The sequence below is a fragment of the Geotrypetes seraphini genome, chromosome 4, assembly GCF_902459505.1.
Source record: "Geotrypetes seraphini chromosome 4, aGeoSer1.1, whole genome shotgun sequence".
In the NCBI taxonomy this organism is placed as follows: domain Eukaryota; kingdom Metazoa; phylum Chordata; class Amphibia; order Gymnophiona; family Dermophiidae; genus Geotrypetes; species Geotrypetes seraphini.
Genome location: NC_047087.1, coordinates 246,925,769 through 246,942,607, shown reverse-complemented (window position 1 = coordinate 246,942,607; position 16,839 = coordinate 246,925,769). Strand labels below are relative to the sequence as shown.

At 42.6% G+C, this 16,839-nt stretch overlaps 1 protein-coding gene across 4 annotated transcripts in view; it reads right to left on the bottom strand.

Annotated features, from left to right (window-relative positions):
* ANK3 (ankyrin 3) overlaps positions 1–16,839 on the bottom strand; it is a 972,780-nt gene that overhangs the window by 158,031 nt on the left and 797,910 nt on the right. For all 4 annotated transcript variants that reach the window (XM_033941649.1, XM_033941646.1, XM_033941647.1 and 1 more), the window contains 2 exons: positions 13,858–14,012; positions 9,467–9,678 (listed from right to left, as the gene is read on the bottom strand). In XM_033941649.1, the coding sequence (XP_033797540.1) occupies positions 9,467–9,678; positions 13,858–14,012 (367 nt within the window). The remainder of the gene's footprint in view (positions 1–9,466; positions 9,679–13,857; positions 14,013–16,839) is intronic.

Genomic DNA, 16,839 nt, shown 5'->3' with positions numbered 1-16,839 from the left:
TATCAAGTCTGCAGGGCATGGTAGATAGAGGATGTTGCAATAGTCCACTAGACCTAGGACTAAGGATTGGACTATGAGCCTATATTGTTCTTTGTCGAATAATTTTCTAATTTTTCGTAAATTGCGCATGATTAAAAATGCTTTCTGGATAGTCTTGTTGATTTGGACCTGCATTGTGCAGCATCTGTCTAGCGTTACTCCTAGGAGTTTAAGAGTGGACTGTATTGGATATTTGGTGGCATTTATTTCTAGTTCTGTCCCATGAAGAGTGTTCTGGTAAGAGTGGCCTCAGGTGCTGAGTCGCCAGCCCACTCATTGATCAGAGCATTCAGTGGGCAGAAAAAGGAGCAAGCAGCAACCTTACTCAGGACTCTGACGATGCTATAAAGAGCATCGGCCACATAATCCACTCCCTCCTTAATCATGTGGGGACAGGCATCCCGTACTTCTGAGAGGCCAGTGCATAAGCTCATCTGACAGGCCTGTGCCATGGTGGAGGCAGCTGCTACAGCTTTGAAACCCAAAGCCAGCACTTCAAACTATCCTTTGAAAGACAACGTCTACCTTTCAATGCTCTGAGTACTTCAGCATCACTCCACTTGCACTAGGAAAGGAGGTGCATTTGGCCACTGGCGCTACTGCGGAGTCCCCTTTCACCTGCGAAAACAGCTGTTGGGAGTCCAGAGCCATAGGATAAAGCTTGGACATAGCTTTGGCCACCTACAGAGAGCCTTCAAGTGACTCCCTTTGATCAGAGACCAGGGAGGAGATGTCTGGATGAGCAGGAAAGAAGGGCATCTGCTCATTAGTGCCACTCATAACTATACACTGGGAGGTAGAGGGCAGCTGAGAATCGAGCTGCAATGCAGAGAGGAAGTCAGCAATGACCTGTGAAACTGAAGCCGACTTGAAATGACAGCATACAGTGGAATCATCACCATGATCCTCTGCATCTCCTGACCTCCTGTCTCCTTATCCAAAAATACAGCAGAGGCTTGAGATAGAAAAGGCATGGACAAGGAAATCCAGTTCGCTCAATTCCTCTGCCAAAAGGTCACTGATCTAGGAGCTGTTATGTTGTGAGGCTGAGAGGTCCGCTGGGGAGAGGCAGCCCCAAATAGTGAAACTGACATGCTCATCTGCAGCACAGCACTTCCCGGGTCCGTTAAACAGGCTCTCCATAGGAGGATTCCTGGATTGGAGGCCCTACGGACTCCTGCAATGCTCCTGAGAGGTAGCGCCTTCTCTGCCTCCATGTGCTTACATTTCAGAACCTCATTATGTGTGGCCTCTGGACAAACTTTCTTCCCCACAGGCTGGGTGTTTTGGGCCTTTTAGGGATCTAACCCCTGGAGGACTGAAGAGAGGCTGAGCCCGAAGCTCCCATCCCTTCCTCTTGCGCCTCGTGGCACATGGCTACTCCTCAGCCGGCAAATTCGTGCAGAAAATGCTTGGATTGGGGGTAAATTGACCTGGGGACTCTATTGCAGATAATCCCCATGCAAAACAAGGAGTCTTGAGGCAGAAAAATGGCCAAAAAAGTTAAACGTCCTTAGGGGCCAAGATGTCCAAATAGGTCATTAAAAAAAAAAGTGAACATCTAGTAGTTTCAAAAATGCTCCTCCATTTTATTAAAGAAAGAAGACACCTATTTTTAGGATACTGGTATAATTGGAAACATGCATGCGTATGTTTTACCAGAGCACTTATGCCAGCCCTATCTTCAACAATTACATTGGCTGCCTGTTGTTTTCAGATGCCAGTATAGAGCAATAATGATATGCCATCAATTCTTGTATGGTGTTATACCTGAACTGTTTAAGAGGAAGATGTCTAATTATCTACCATCTAGGTCTCTGCGATCTGAAAATTTAGCCTTGTTAAAAACAAATGCAAATCCAAAATATGTTGAGACCAGTAAAATGATCTTTTGCTGTGCGGGGGTCAAACTGTGGAACTCATTTGTCAGTCAGTTACGAAAATGCTATGACAAGGGTAGTTTTAGAAACTACTTAAATTAATGCAGTTATTTGTAAATGCATTTTTCTAGATACTGATTTTTGTGATTGCCTTCCTGCTGGATAATTTGTACATGATTTTCTGTGGATTATTTGTTCATGTTTGATCTTATTTGTTTTACTGAATTATGTATATAAAGATATGTAAACCGTTTAGGTCTAAACGTTATAGAATTTTTTAAAATAAACTAACTAAATAAATAGAGCTGGTAACAACGCTTGTGCCTAGACTGGGGAGATACTTGCATAAATTATAGCAATCTATAATTTATGTAGTGTGTGTACTCCACCCAGACTCTGCCTGTGGGAACACTTGCAAAGTGCACACCTTGGAATTGAATAATATGCAGGAGAATTATTATGTATGTGTTCATATATGTGCATAAATGACTGAATACTAGCATTTATACATGTACATAACTTCTAAATCAATGCAGCTCCTTACAGAGCTAACCTTGTAATACTCTGCAGCTGTTATGTTATATCACTATGAATCCACTGAATCAGACATGAGAAAATTTTCAAGCCTTCTTTCCAGTTTGTCCTGCAAAGACATCTTAAATTGTGCATCAGCTTTACTAGTTACAAATTTATCTAAAAATAATTGTTTTACAGATAAACTGACTTACTGGTATCAAATACAAAAGTACATCCAAAATTGCATAAAAAAAGGCAAACTCAGGAATGGAAAATTCATTTGTGTGTAGGTTTGTACTTTATAAACAGAAAGGTAAACAGACTGAAAAGTGTTTTGGCTTCAGCCTGCAGTCAGTCGTGCCATCATTTGTTTGCTGAGAATAAAAATTTAGAAAACAGGAATTTCCAGTTTTGGCTTTGCTTGCTTGCTATGACAGAAGGGACGGACTACACCTCAACAAAGAAGGAGCAAGAGTTTTGGCAGGCAACATGAAGAAGGCAATCGAGAAGGCTTTAAACTGAAAGATAGGGGAAAGCCGACAGTCGACCACCGGTCGATGGCACGGATAGCAGGATGCCCCGACGAAGAAGCCAAGGAAAACTACTCCTACACAAGAGAAGACGACCTCATGGCAAATAAGGGAGAAAAAGCAGGAAGGGACAAATCAGACACAGGAAGGGACGACCACACAGCAAACAAGGGTGATAACACAGGAGCAGTTAAGGATATCGTAATTGAAACTACAGGGACGGCCAAGAGTAGAAGGTCCAAAAAGGTAACACGTAGGGAACTTAGATGTATGTATACGAATGCTAGAAGTCTAGGTAACAAAATGGGGGAACTAGAGACAATAGCAAGACATGACATATTGGATATCATTGGCATAACAGAAACATGGTGGAATGAAGAAAACAAATGGGACACAGTACTACAGGGATACAAGCTGTATAGAAGAGATCGAGTAGGGCAGAAAGGTGGAGGTATTGCTCTATATATTAAAGAGGGAATAGATTCTGTTGAAATGGTTACAACAGAAATGAAAGAGAAGCTTGAGTCACTCTGGATCAAGATTCCTGGTCAATTTGGAGCAGATACGAAAATTGGCCTTTACTATCGTCCCCCAGGACAGGCGGAGGAAACTGACTCAGAAATGATGGAGGAAATCAAACAAGAATGCAAGACAGGCAATGTAATTATATTGGGAGACTTCAATTTCCCAGGGATAGACTGGAAACTAGCAACCTCCAACTGCGGCAAGGAGGCCAAGTTCCTAGAGGTGCTAGGGGATTGCTTCCTGGAACAAATGGTAAAAGAGCCGACAAGAGGCAACGCCACCTTGGACTTGGTCCTAAATGGCCTCACGGGACCGATAACAGTAGTGGAAGTCATGGTTCCACTGGGAACGAGTGATCACAATGTAATTAACTTTAAACTTGACATCGGGAAAGGGAAACATGCCAAAACCTTAACCACCACATTGAACTTTAAAAAGGGTAAATACGATAGCATGAGAGCCATGGTAGAAAAACGACTCGAAAAGAAGGTGGACAAACTTGAAACGGTAGATCAGGCATGGTCCCTACTGAAAAATACTATCACAGAAGCACAAGATCTCTACATTCCAAGGATTTCCAAAGATCGGAGATCAAAGAGCAAAAGAGAACCGGCATGGCTTACCAAACAGGTGAAGGAAGCCATAAAAGAAAAGAAGGACTCTTTCAAAAAATGGAAATACATAAAGACAACCGAAGCCTGGAACAAACATAAAGATGATCAGAAGAAATGTCACAAGGCGGTGAGGAATGCAAAACAGGAATATGAGGAAAAAATAGCCCAGGAGGCCAAAAACTTCAAGCCCTTCTTTAGATATGTGAAAGGGAAAAAACCTGCAAAAGAGGCAGTCGGACCCTTGGACGACCAGGGAAGAAAAGGGTACATCAAGGAAGATAAACAAATCGCAGACAAACTAAATTCCTTCTTTGCGTCCGTCTTTACGAAGGAGGACACCTCAACAATACCTGAAGCGGAGAAAGTGTTTGCAGGAGAAATAGAAGACAGCCTCACCACAGTTGAAGTGGACTTAGACCAGATATACTATCAGATCGACAAACTTAAAAGTGACAAATCCCCTGGACCAGATGGAATTCACCCGAGAGTCTTAAAGGAATTGAAGGTTGAAATCGGAGAGTTATTGCAAAAACTTGCAAACCTGACAATCAGAACTGGACAGATACCGGACGACTGGAGGATAGCGAACGTCACCCCAATTTTCAAAAAAGGATCGAGAGGGGAACCGGGCAACTATAGACCTGTGAGTCTTACGTCTGTCCCCGGCAAGATGGTTGAAGCACTGATCAAGGATAGCATGGTCCGGCACTTGGACGCACACGACTTGATGAAACCCAGTCAACATGGATTCAGGAAAGGGAAATCATGTTTGACGAATTTACTCCAATTTTTTGAGACCGTGAACGAGCAAATTGATAGTGGGAAGCCGGTGGACATAATATACTTGGACTTCCAGAAAGCGTTCGACAAAGTTCCACACGAAAGACTTCTCAGGAAACTACAAAGCCATGGCATAGAGGGGGATATACAAAGATGGATAGGCAAATGGCTGGAAAACCGAAAGCAGAGAGTGGGCATAAATGGGAAGTTCTCCGACTGGGAGAAAGTGACTAGTGGAGTACCCCAGGGCTCGGTACTTGGGCCGATCCTTTTTAATATTTATATCAATGATCTGGAGGAAGGAACATCCAGTGAGATCATCAAGTTTGCAGACGATACAAAACTATGCCGGGCGATCAGATCGCATGAGGATAGAGAGAAACTCCAGAGCGACTTGTGTCGGTTAGAAACATGGGCGGAGAAATGGCAGATGAAGTTCAATGTGGAGAAATGCAAGGTAATGCATTTAGGCAATAAGAATAAGGAATACGAGTATACAATGTCAGGTGCAACTCTGGGGAAGAGTGAACAAGAAAAGGACCTGGGTGTACTGATAGATAGGACCCTGAAGCCGTCGGCACAATGCGCGGCAGCGGCAAAGAAGGCAAATAGAATGTTGGGCATGATAAAGAAAGGAATCTCGAGTAGATCGGAGAAAGTTATAATGCCGCTTTATAGGGCAATGGTCAGACCACACTTGGAATACTGCGTCCAACATTGGTCTCCCTACCTAAAGAAGGATATAAAACTGCTGGAGAGGGTGCAGAGACGAGCAACAAAACTGGTGAAGGGTATGGAAAAACTGGAATACGAGGACAGACTTATAACACTAGGATTATTCTCCCTTGATAAAAGGAGACTGCGTGGGGATATGATCGAGACCTTCAAAATACTGAAAGGAATCGACAAAATAGAGCAGAGAAGATTATTTACATTGTCCAATTTGACACGGACTAGAGGACATGTAATGAAGCTAAGGGGGGACAGGTTCAGGACTAATGTCAGGAAGTTCTGCTTCACTCAGAGAGTGGTTGACACCTGGAATGCCCTCCCAGATGAGATTATTGCGGAATCGACCGTCCTAGGCTTCAAGAACAAACTAGATGCATATCTCCTTAAGAGAGGCATGTAAGGATATGGTGGACTATAAATTACAACAGGTGTACACCTGGCAGGGCCTCCGCGTGTGCGGATCGCCGGACTTGATGGACCGAAGGTCTGATCCGGAGATGGCATTTCTTATGTTCTTATGTTCTTATGTTCTTATGAAGCATAAGGTTCTTTTATTTTGCTTTGCATAACTCCATTTGCAGTGAGATCTTCCTCACAGTATTCAGCTCATGCCATTTCCAGAACTTTCTTTAGCTGCAATTTCAATGCATTAGGCAAACAAGAATGTGGTGACTGGGCCTGTCCTCATTCCAACTCTGAGCACACTCTGCATTAATAGAGTATATTAAAACTTGTTTAAAATCCAGCAAAACTGAGTCTAAAAATCAGCTGATACAAAAAAACTTTTGTTACTAACATTTACAACATATCAATAAGAAAGGAAACCATGATGGTGAAGAAAGAAAATAAACTGCAATGAATACAGGTGTAATATATATGACTTGATAATTTCAAAGTAGTAACATATGTATATCTATCTCCAAATTCTATATATGGCACCCAAAATTGCATGCTGAAATTTTTCATGCATCTGGTTTCAAGTTTCAAGTTTATTGTAGTTTTGATTTAAACGCAATTATCAAGTATTTTCAATGCCTATAACAATAATAAAAATTTGGGGGAATAAATAAAATCATTTGAGACAATAAACATACAAACCTATCCATCTGGTGTATTCCACTGCAGCAAAACATATATTACAAATCAAAATTTAACCATATCACACCACTGCTGATGGAGCTACACTGGCTACCGATGGAATTCAAGCTATGCTGTTTAGCATTCAAAATGCTTTATGGTGACACCCCTCGTAGATTCCCCAGATTTACTGAACCTATTAGGCAGATCTGCTGATCATCCTAACTCTAACCACTTGATCCTATCATTCCCAACTCTGAAAAATATAAAATAAAAGATGCCTCATTGCAAATCATTTAACTACCAAATTGCAAAAGTGTGGAACTCACTTCCCATCTAAATTTGTGTACACACTGTATACACACTGTTTCACAAAAGTCTAAAAACGTGGCTTTTCAAGAAGTCAAAGTTATGGTTAGAGGCTTAAGGAGACTCAGGCCCAGATGCACTAAAAATTGACATTAAGACCATGTGGGTTGCTGCAGGCCGATCCATTGACCGATTTTAAAACGGCAAACGATGTTCAGCTGACTTTGCATGCAAATTAGTTGCAAGGAGGTTGGCTGTAATCCCACCCTACCAGTCTTTGGAAAAGTGACTTTTCACACATGTGCAGAGCTGGCAACAGGGGAAGCCCTGAAGCAGCCTCCTGCCACTCAACTGTTTGGGACAGGAAGATGTTTTTTCTTTTTTCATACATTCACAATACCTGTCCCTGTCTCCCAATAACTAAAAAAAAAAACCCAACAAAAAACAGCAGGATGGATGCCCATTTCCTCCTGCCTTGGCCACCGGGATCACCCCTCACACCCCCGACTGCCCAAAATCTGGACCCCCTTACACCCCCACTCTCTCCCTGACACCAAGGCCCCCCTTCCAAACCTTCCCACCAACCCAACAAGTCCCCAAGATAAGGCCCTGGTAGATGAAGGGCTAGGGGAGTCAGGTCAGGACCCCCCCCCCCCTAATTCAAGCACACACCCCTACCCCACCCCCCACCCCCAGTATCTTTTTGTACAAATTCGGCAAGAGGAATGCCTACTCCCTTCTGCTGGTATGCCTGCCTCTTCAAAATGGTGGGCCTTCCCCTTTCTTGTGCTTCCTGGGATGTACCAGGGAGGGGCCTAAGACTCTGATTGGCTCTACCCTAAGGCTCTACCCCTCCCTGTCGGGTTTATTGGGTCAGTAAAACTAATTGATATTTTCTGTGCATCGCAAAGTGATGTTAGGGCATCGATTGGTAGTCTGGTTTTAATGTTAATGATGTCAATTCAATACTAATGAGGTTGTTTGCACAGTAGATTCGGAAGCTGCATGTACGGAAAAGTGCACGGTAAACCATTGAGTAAATCGGTCAGCAAAATAATATCATCGCTAAACCAGTTCAACTGTTTAGCAACGATCATTAGACACACAGTAACTTTACTGTATCCAGGCCTCAGACTTTATAACAAATGTTTACTCTAAAGAACTTTTCAAGAAGTCCCTATTAGGGGCTTAAGGAGACTCAAACTTTATAATGTATGTTTACTCTATAGAAGGACAACGCTAGTGGTTACTTGTGCCTGGATTCTCTATACGGCGCCAATATCAGCGGCCACCTAAAAAGAAGCCCTTTAAAAAAAAAAAAAAAAAATGGGCACACATGCTGTGCATGTAACACATGAACAATATCTGCCCCATTAAAAAAAAAAGTGTCCACCCCCTCCCGCCGATGTAGGCCCTCCCCAACGTCCCCCTGAAGAACCAGCACTGGCACCTGGAACCCACCCCTCCCACGGCAGGAGATATGCCCACACCCTCCTGCCAATGGAGGCCCCTCTCACTGTGTCAGAAAGCCCAATTTAAACCATCCCTTACCCTCCTCTTTCCCCTTCCACAAAAAAAAAAAAAAGGCAGGAGGGATGCCCACTCCCTCTTGCCACCGGATACTCTCCCCCCCCCTCCCACCAACCCACCTGATAACTTTTCACAAGTTGGGAGCAGGAGGAATGTGATCCCACCTGCTCCAGAGGCCTGTCAGTCCAAAATGATGGGCCTTCCCCTCCCAGGTGCATCATGTGATGTACTGGGAGGGACCTAGGGCATCTGAGCCTATCAGGGCCTTGGGCCCCTCCTTGTGTATCACATGATACACCGGGAAGGGAAAGGCCAGCCATTTTGCTGATTTTCCTTGGCGTGGGGGGGGGGGTGACAAGGCAGGAGGGAGTGGTCATCCCTCCTGCTGATTTTCGCAGGTGTGGGATGGTCGGTCCACGGTGCCAGTTTGTTGGGGAGACGACGGGGAGGGCTGTCATTGGTGGACTGGAGCTTTTTTCTTTTTTATTAGGGCAGATATTGTGCACAGCATCTGTGCCCATTAAAAAAAAGAAAAAAAAAAAAAAGGTTTCCTGCCCCAAACAGCTGAGTGGCAAGAGGCTGCTGTGGGGTTTCCCCTGCCTTTCAGCTATTTGGGCTTTCCCTGCTGACTCTCACAGCAATTAATCAGATGGAAGAGACGGGGATTACGGTGAACCTCCAAGTGAATCATTTGCATGCAAAATTTTTAGTGCATCAATAGCCCTTTTAGAATCGGCCAAAAATCGGATCGGAGCAGACCAACACTTTTTTACTGATCCTGTTTAGTGAATCTAGCCCCTAATTAGAATGGTTAACAGTAATCTTGTCTAAACATAGCATACAATTTTGGCGCCATTTATAGAATTTAGTCCTAAGTGGGTAAATTTATTGATATTAGCAATTCTAATAATGCATGGCTTGTTGGTGTTATTACCTGAAGGCCTACTCGAATCCTCTTGGTTAAAGCTCCCTCAGGGAAGGATGCTTGAACGCGAGGCACTGTCGTGCTGATGAGCATACCACCTTCAGGGCCTATCTGGTTACTCTCCTGCTTTATCCGGGAAACTACAGCAAAGTACTGGGGAAAATCCTTGGTAATAATTCTACAGATACGTTTCTTTTCCAGTTCTTCCGTGCTATCCAGTTCTGTGAGCGAAAATAAATGATTAAATAAGAATCCAGTAAACAGATGCATAGAATACTTTGCAATTCAACATGAGGCACTCTCTGACGCCTAATGATGCCGACCTGAAAAGTAGACATGGTTAGGGGCAGAAAATAGGTATGGTAAATTTAGGCATTACTAGGTATACGAGATAGGCACCTATACATTAGGGCATTTAAAACCAGAATGTACTGGGAAGGGGAAGGCCCAACATTTTGAAGAGGAAGGCCTGCCAGCAGGAGTGAGTGGGCTTCCCTCCTGCCATTTCTTCTATTTAAGGCATGTGGGATTGGAGGTGGGGGCCATGCTGCCAGATGGGGGGATCCCTGAGGCAGGAAGGTGTGAGCATCCCTCCTGTTGATTCAGTTTAAAGGTGGGGGTTTTGTGGGAGAGGTTATCTGAAGGATCTGGAGGGCTACTGCGGCTCTCTCTGCCAGCCGAACTGATCGCAGCAGGAGAATCCCCGATCAGCTGAGCCAGCAGGACTCCCCCAAAGCTGCCAATGGGCAGCTTCAGGGAGTGATGCTGGCTCAGCTAATCATGGCTCCCCCCTACCGCGATCAGCCCAGATGGCAGGGAGAGCAGCAGTAGCGAGTATGTTTTTTTCTTTATTGAGAGGAGGGGTAGGGTGATAGGAGGAGCTGTGCCTAGCAATTTCTCTTCTGAGCAAGTGTCAGGCACAGTTCCTCCCCCATTTTACTGGCAATGTTCTACATGAATAACATGCTGAGCGTCACTAGTAAAAAAAAAAAATTGCTCCCATCACAGTATTTTTTACCTTGGTGTTGGAGCTATTGTGATTAGGGCCCTTGTGGTTAGCTATGCAAATATCACAGGTCACCTCCGTTTCTACCAGCAGATGAGCCAAACCTTCAGGTAATTAAACAACTCTAGGGAGTGGCCTAAGAGATCTGGCCAATCAGATTCTTAGGCCATTCCCAATGCATCCCAGAATGCATTGGGAGAGAGGCCTAATATTCCGGTGGGCATTCTTCCTGCCAGGGGATGTCTCCGGGGGGGGGGGGGAGGGGGGTGACAGCAGAAGGAATTGGGCACTCCTCCTGCCGTGGACATTCAGGGTAGGGGCAGCTTCGGGGGTTCCGGCAGGAGAGACTGGGCATCCTTCCTCCCAGGGGATGTCTTGGGGGAGGGGGGGGGTTCCCTGTGCAGCCACTAAACTGATCGCAGCAGGGAGATTCCCTTGCAATGATCAGCTCAGCGGCAACGCGATTCTCTAACCGGCGCCCGTGACATGGACGCTGATTAGAGAATCATGGTGGTTAGGCAGGCTTAGGCGTCTTTCCGTGAGGACAGACACAATTCTATAGACGGCTTCTGAGACTGAAAGTCTTATACAGAATCCAGCCCTTAGCGGCTAACTTAGGCGCCTCTTACAGAATCTGGCCCTAGGTGCTTAACCCCCCCCCTCCCCTTTTACTAAGCTGTGGTAGAGCATCGGAGCACTGTCAGAGTTTTTAATGCTCTGGGCTGCGATATAAACTTCTACTGCAGCTTAGTAAAAGAGGGCCTTAACTTGGTAGGCGCCTAGTTCAAAGTGTGTAGTTAAATGTGGGCATGGTTAGGGGGCAGATCATGGGCATATTTTTGACTTGGGCACTGTTGTGCGCAAAATTTAGGACAGGCATTTAGGCCACAAAAAGCCTGGCATAAATATGGTACACCTAAAAGGACACTAGCGACATCTAAGGCTGCTTAAAGGGCAGCAATAAACTCGATTCTATACAGTGCGCCTACATTTTTAAGAATCACTCCTAGTGCTGAACTAGTCGGTGCTGATTTTTTAGGTGACATATATAGAATTGGTACCAACATGCATGCAAGGCTAAACTAAATTAAACTAAAACTTAATCTTATATAACGGGTCTTCAACCAAAGGAAGCTCGACACAGTTAACAATAAATTAAAAAAAATAAATAAATAAAGTAAACTGAAATACAAGAGTTAGTTTTCAAAATGTTTAGCGAGTAAAAAAGTTTTTAGAAGTTTACAAAAGAGTTGGAAGGAACTGGGACACCTCAAAATTAGGGGAAATTCATTCCATAGTTGGGGAAATTTAAACGCCAGAGAGCCGCTAAAATTCTTAACTCCTTGAATTCCTTTCCTAAAAGGAAGAGAAAGTTTAAATCGATGAATGCCTCTCACATATGAAAATCTATAAACATTCCATAGCAGAGGAACAAGAGGAGCAAAGATACCATGTAGGTTAGTACTCTATAGAGGATACTCTGTGCAGAGCATTATTTACAGAATACTAACCCAGCACAGATCATCATGGTGCCTAATTTTGAGAAAAGTATACAGTAATCTGGTTAACAAAAAGCCACCAACCCAAACAAGCTCAAATGATGTCCCAAAAAAGGCGGCATTCTTACTATACTCCTTAAAAAAAAATTCAGAGAAATGGATGTTTTGATGAATTAATAAAGAGTTGTTTATATTTTTACAAAAAATGTTGAAAGTCTTTTAAGGAGTGTAGCAAAAATACCACCTTTTGGGGGGTGGGGGGCTAATCTTGAGTGCCCATTGATTGAAAGTAGTCCTTAGTGCATGGTACGTGCAGCACATTCAGTGCCAAACACTTTCCATGTCCATTCTCGACCCTTGCCCTGCCCAGTTCCACTCCGTTCTAAAAAAAACTGGCCTTTACACAGGCTAATCGTAAATATACTGAGTTGGCTTACGCTGAGCTTGGCAGACAAATGTTGCTGCTACTACTAAGCATTTATAATTCACTTTAGTGTTTATGCTGCTAGGGCCACCAAAACTCTTGAGAAAACTATTCAGACAGGGTACCCAACAGGCCACGGACGATAACACCACCATTCCCTGTATCTGCTTTCCAGCAGACTTGACTTTGCTGTTACAATAGTAACCTATCTATGGTGTGATCAAGATTTTTTCCAGGTTACTCAGAGGCATGAAACTCTACAAGGAAGGGGTATACTCTCCCAAGAATGGAACAGAGTTCACTTTCCAATCATTGTAACTGTTTCAATAGAGATCACACTTCAAGCTAGGATACAGATAAATAAAGAATGTATCACAATTTTTCAATGCTTCAATGTGTCATTGCTTTCTTTTCTTCATGAATAGTGTTAAGTTAACATCACTGAAACTGGGTAAGTTATAAAATACCGTATTTGCCGGCGTATAAGACGACTGGGCGTATACGACGACCCCCCAACTTTTACAGTTAAAATATAGAGTTTGTTATATACTCGCCATATAAGACTACCCCTTCTTCTGCACACCTTCTGCACAACAAATAAAACTTAAAAGAACATCAGAATTTATTTCAACAATTTTAATTAATTCACTAAAGCTGAATAGAACAATAAACCCATGGGAGCTGCCATGCTATTTGTTTTCTAAACTGTTAACCAAACTGAAACTGTCAATGATAGAAGGAAGATAACACATAGAGGGAGAGAGCAAGTGCCGGGCAAGTCCCTAGCAAGTTTGCTGGCATGACAGTTTCCCTTTAAAAGCCTTCAAAAGCCTCCTGTTCGCCCCCGCAACTTCCTTAAGGGCTAGACTCCACACACGGCCGCATGTGCGAGAGACGTAGTAAAGAGAAAAGGGGTGGGGCCAGAGCGCCGCTGCTTCCCGCTGCGCAGGATGAAGGAGCTGGCACCCTTGTCACACTGATGTCCCGCCATGGCCCCGCTGATGTCCCGGCAGGTTTACTAGTACCGTAAGCACCGTAAGGAGGTAAGGAAGGAGATGTTAGGGCATGTAAAGTAAGGGCATGTAAACAGTACCCGGCGTATAAGACGACCCCCGACTTTGGGGAGGATTTTAAGGTACTGAAAAGTCGTCTTATACGCCGGCAAATACGGTAATAACTTAACTTTATGAAGGGTTTGGGGGTCCCTGGAAAAAATCTTGATCACACCATAGATAGGTTACTATCGTAACAGCAAAGTCAGTTCACATTTTTGACTAAAGCAATTTCTGACTTTCCCTAGTTTTTACTAGTATTACCCCCGTGATATCAGAAGGAAATATATTCCAGCAGACTTGAGCAGAAATCAGCTATTATATTAACCCAGGTCACCTGCAAAGCAGTACAACGCACAAAATTGTCACAGAACCACCAAACTAGCCCCAGTCAACTTTTGATGCAGTACTACACATACCTTCATCCATTCCATTTAGTAATTCAGTGAGCTCTTCCAGTTTGCAGTCGTATTGATGTTCCTTCCAGGTTTCCCCATTCTCACTCCGGAGTACAATCAGTTCCCTCTCCTTGCCTCGCATGGATCCAAAATGAGGGATTTCTACTATTACAGGGCTAAAGAAATAAAGGAACTTGCATTAATTCTTATTCCATGTACAATTCTTACGCGCATCCTTCAATTGTTTAGTCTTGTTAATTTTGAAAACAAGTTATGCCCCCTTAAAAAATGATAAAAACTATATAAAGTGGCAAAGCTGCAGAATCCTTTGCTATTAAGAGACATCTCAGGCTTCTTACTGTGGAAAACATATTGAAATTAACATGGACTATAGGCCTATTAAGTAAAAATGCTTTCTCCACTTTTGTGAACAAAATTTTTGGTAAGGAGAATGCAGTGTTTGAAAGCATCTCATTCATCATTGTACCCAGGAAGGGTATGGATGTGTTTGCTGTACAGAATGCTTAGAGGGTAATTTTATAACAGGGTACTTGGTTTAGAAAGGCAAATAGGCACCTGTGTCTTTAATAAAATAGTAGTATAAGTGGTAGAAACTGCATCTTCCTTGCAGGTACAGACGACAGGTGTAAATTATTCAAATATGAACATAAATTAGCAAATTTTATAAGCTATTTGGATGATATTCAAAATGACTAAAATGGGTAAGAGAGGTACCTTCCCGTTTAAATCGTTTGGCTGTAGCTAACTGTTGATATTCAGTAGCACTTAGGGAGTATTTATCAAGGGGCACTAACCAATTTAGCGTGAATTAACCATGTTGGTGTGCACTAATGATTAGCACAAGCTAAACGCTAAGGCCCATTATATTCCTATGGGCATCTTAGGGCTCCTTTTATTAAGGCGCACGCTTAGCGTGCGCTACAATGCCATGCAGGCTAGACGCTAATGCCTCCATAGAGCTTGCGTTAGTATTTTTTTGTTTAGCGCATGGTTATCACGCGCTAATCTTGAGCGCGCGCTAAAAATGCTAGCGCACCTTTGTAAAAGGAGCCCTTAGTTACTCATTGATGAATTCCCCCCCTCAAACAGTTATTGCTGCTGAATATTTGCAGTTAGTTCCTGCGCCAAAGCCAGATAACTTGTGGACGTTCCAGGTGCATAATTGGCACTACTGCGGTTAAGTGCTGATATTTGACCTTTGCATAAGATAACTGCTTAAATTGGGCCATCTAAGTAGCAGTTCTATCTTTAAACTGTTCAGTTTATGTGGTCAGTGGCTGAATATTGCAGTTAACCGCATACGCTTTAGCAGCCAACTTAAAACTGGTTATTCAATGTCAGTGCCTGGACAAGGCCCAGCATTGAATATCCAGATATACAGCGGCAGTGCACACAGCACCACTGACCACTGCCAGCTGAATATCAGCCAGATCGGTGCTTTATTTGGAACTCCGCTCACATTCTGTTCAAAGACCATTTATACTCACACCGACAGCAAAATATGTGCCATCACATATTGGCGAGCACTTTTATGCTGCTTGGCATTTCGTAAAAAGGCCATTTACATACACGTGAAAATAACATTATAAAATTACCTTCTGAAGATTCAGCAAAAGAATTAAAACATTTCATGCAGCCCATCAAATCAGGATGGTTAGTTGAAACTGCTGCCTATTTTACCTGTCTTATACAAGATAAATAATTTGCTGGGAATTATTTTACATCCTCATTTGAGTTCCAAAATAATAGAATCTGAAATAGTAAGATAAGAATTTTTTTCTGGATTTTGCAGCTTTGAAAGGTTTCAGAAGACAGTATCATTATTTTCCTACAGAGGTTGTACATAGAAACATGTACTTAATGGGATACTCAATTCAACAAAAATAAAACATGACATGACTGGTTATGTAAGCTAAATTTGAATTATCTTATACCAAAAAACAATGATTTGCTAAATTTTGGGCAACTAGCCAGACAAAAGTATTCTTAATGAAAATTCCGCAAGCTTCTTAAGTTCTGACTGATTGGTCTAGACTTTAAAACAAATGTAGAACTTTGACTGAACAAATTACTTAATAGTGCACTTATCTACTGCTTGGCAATTGTAAGTTAAGATTGATGATGACACCAAAATGAATTTGCATACCAAAATATAATTTATAACATTTGTGAGAAATACAATCTTTGCAGGTTAATATGCCAGATACTGTCTATTAATTAGGAACCACAAATTTCTGAGCATGAAATTCAACAAGAATAATTTGAGAGAAGGTATTTGGCAGTAGACTTGGACCAATCTTTTAAAAAAATGCAGGGAAAGAAGACACATTAAAAGGTGTTTTTTTGTAGTCAGAAAACAGCAGAAATATTTTATCTGCTCAGACGTGCATGTTATATGTCGTGTATCCGAAAGTGGCATTTAGCATCCCTGGCAAAATAGTGTTAATATTTCACCTGGCACAGCAGAGTACCATAAAATACGGCCACATTCTTCTAACCTTGAAACTTTGCAGATAATTTGCTATTTTAGTGCCCATATGCAGTAATTTTTACCAACTGCATGCTCAATAGTACAATGATCTTTCGTCTTCCCAAAGCCCGTAAAATACCTTCTCTGTAGCCAAACTGAAATTAAAGGACTATCACTAGTACTTAAATGCAACTGATGCAGCAGGAACAGTTCAGATTTCAAAATTACAAAAGTACAGCACTCATGGAAGCAGGATGCTTGCAGCAGAATTTCACATGCCTCTAAGCACAAGATAGTTTGCAGAGCTATAATAAATCAAGCCACTATGATTTTCTTTCAGTGACCTAGATCAGCTGAAAGCATTAGAAAAAAATTAAAAGGAAACCTAAACAACTGAAAATAAAAATGGGAATGACAAAAATATTAGAACAGAAAAAAAATTTGACATTCTATATTGCTTTTCAATAATGCAGTATCCTACCCAATAAATTTTGTTGCTTGAGGCCCAAGCT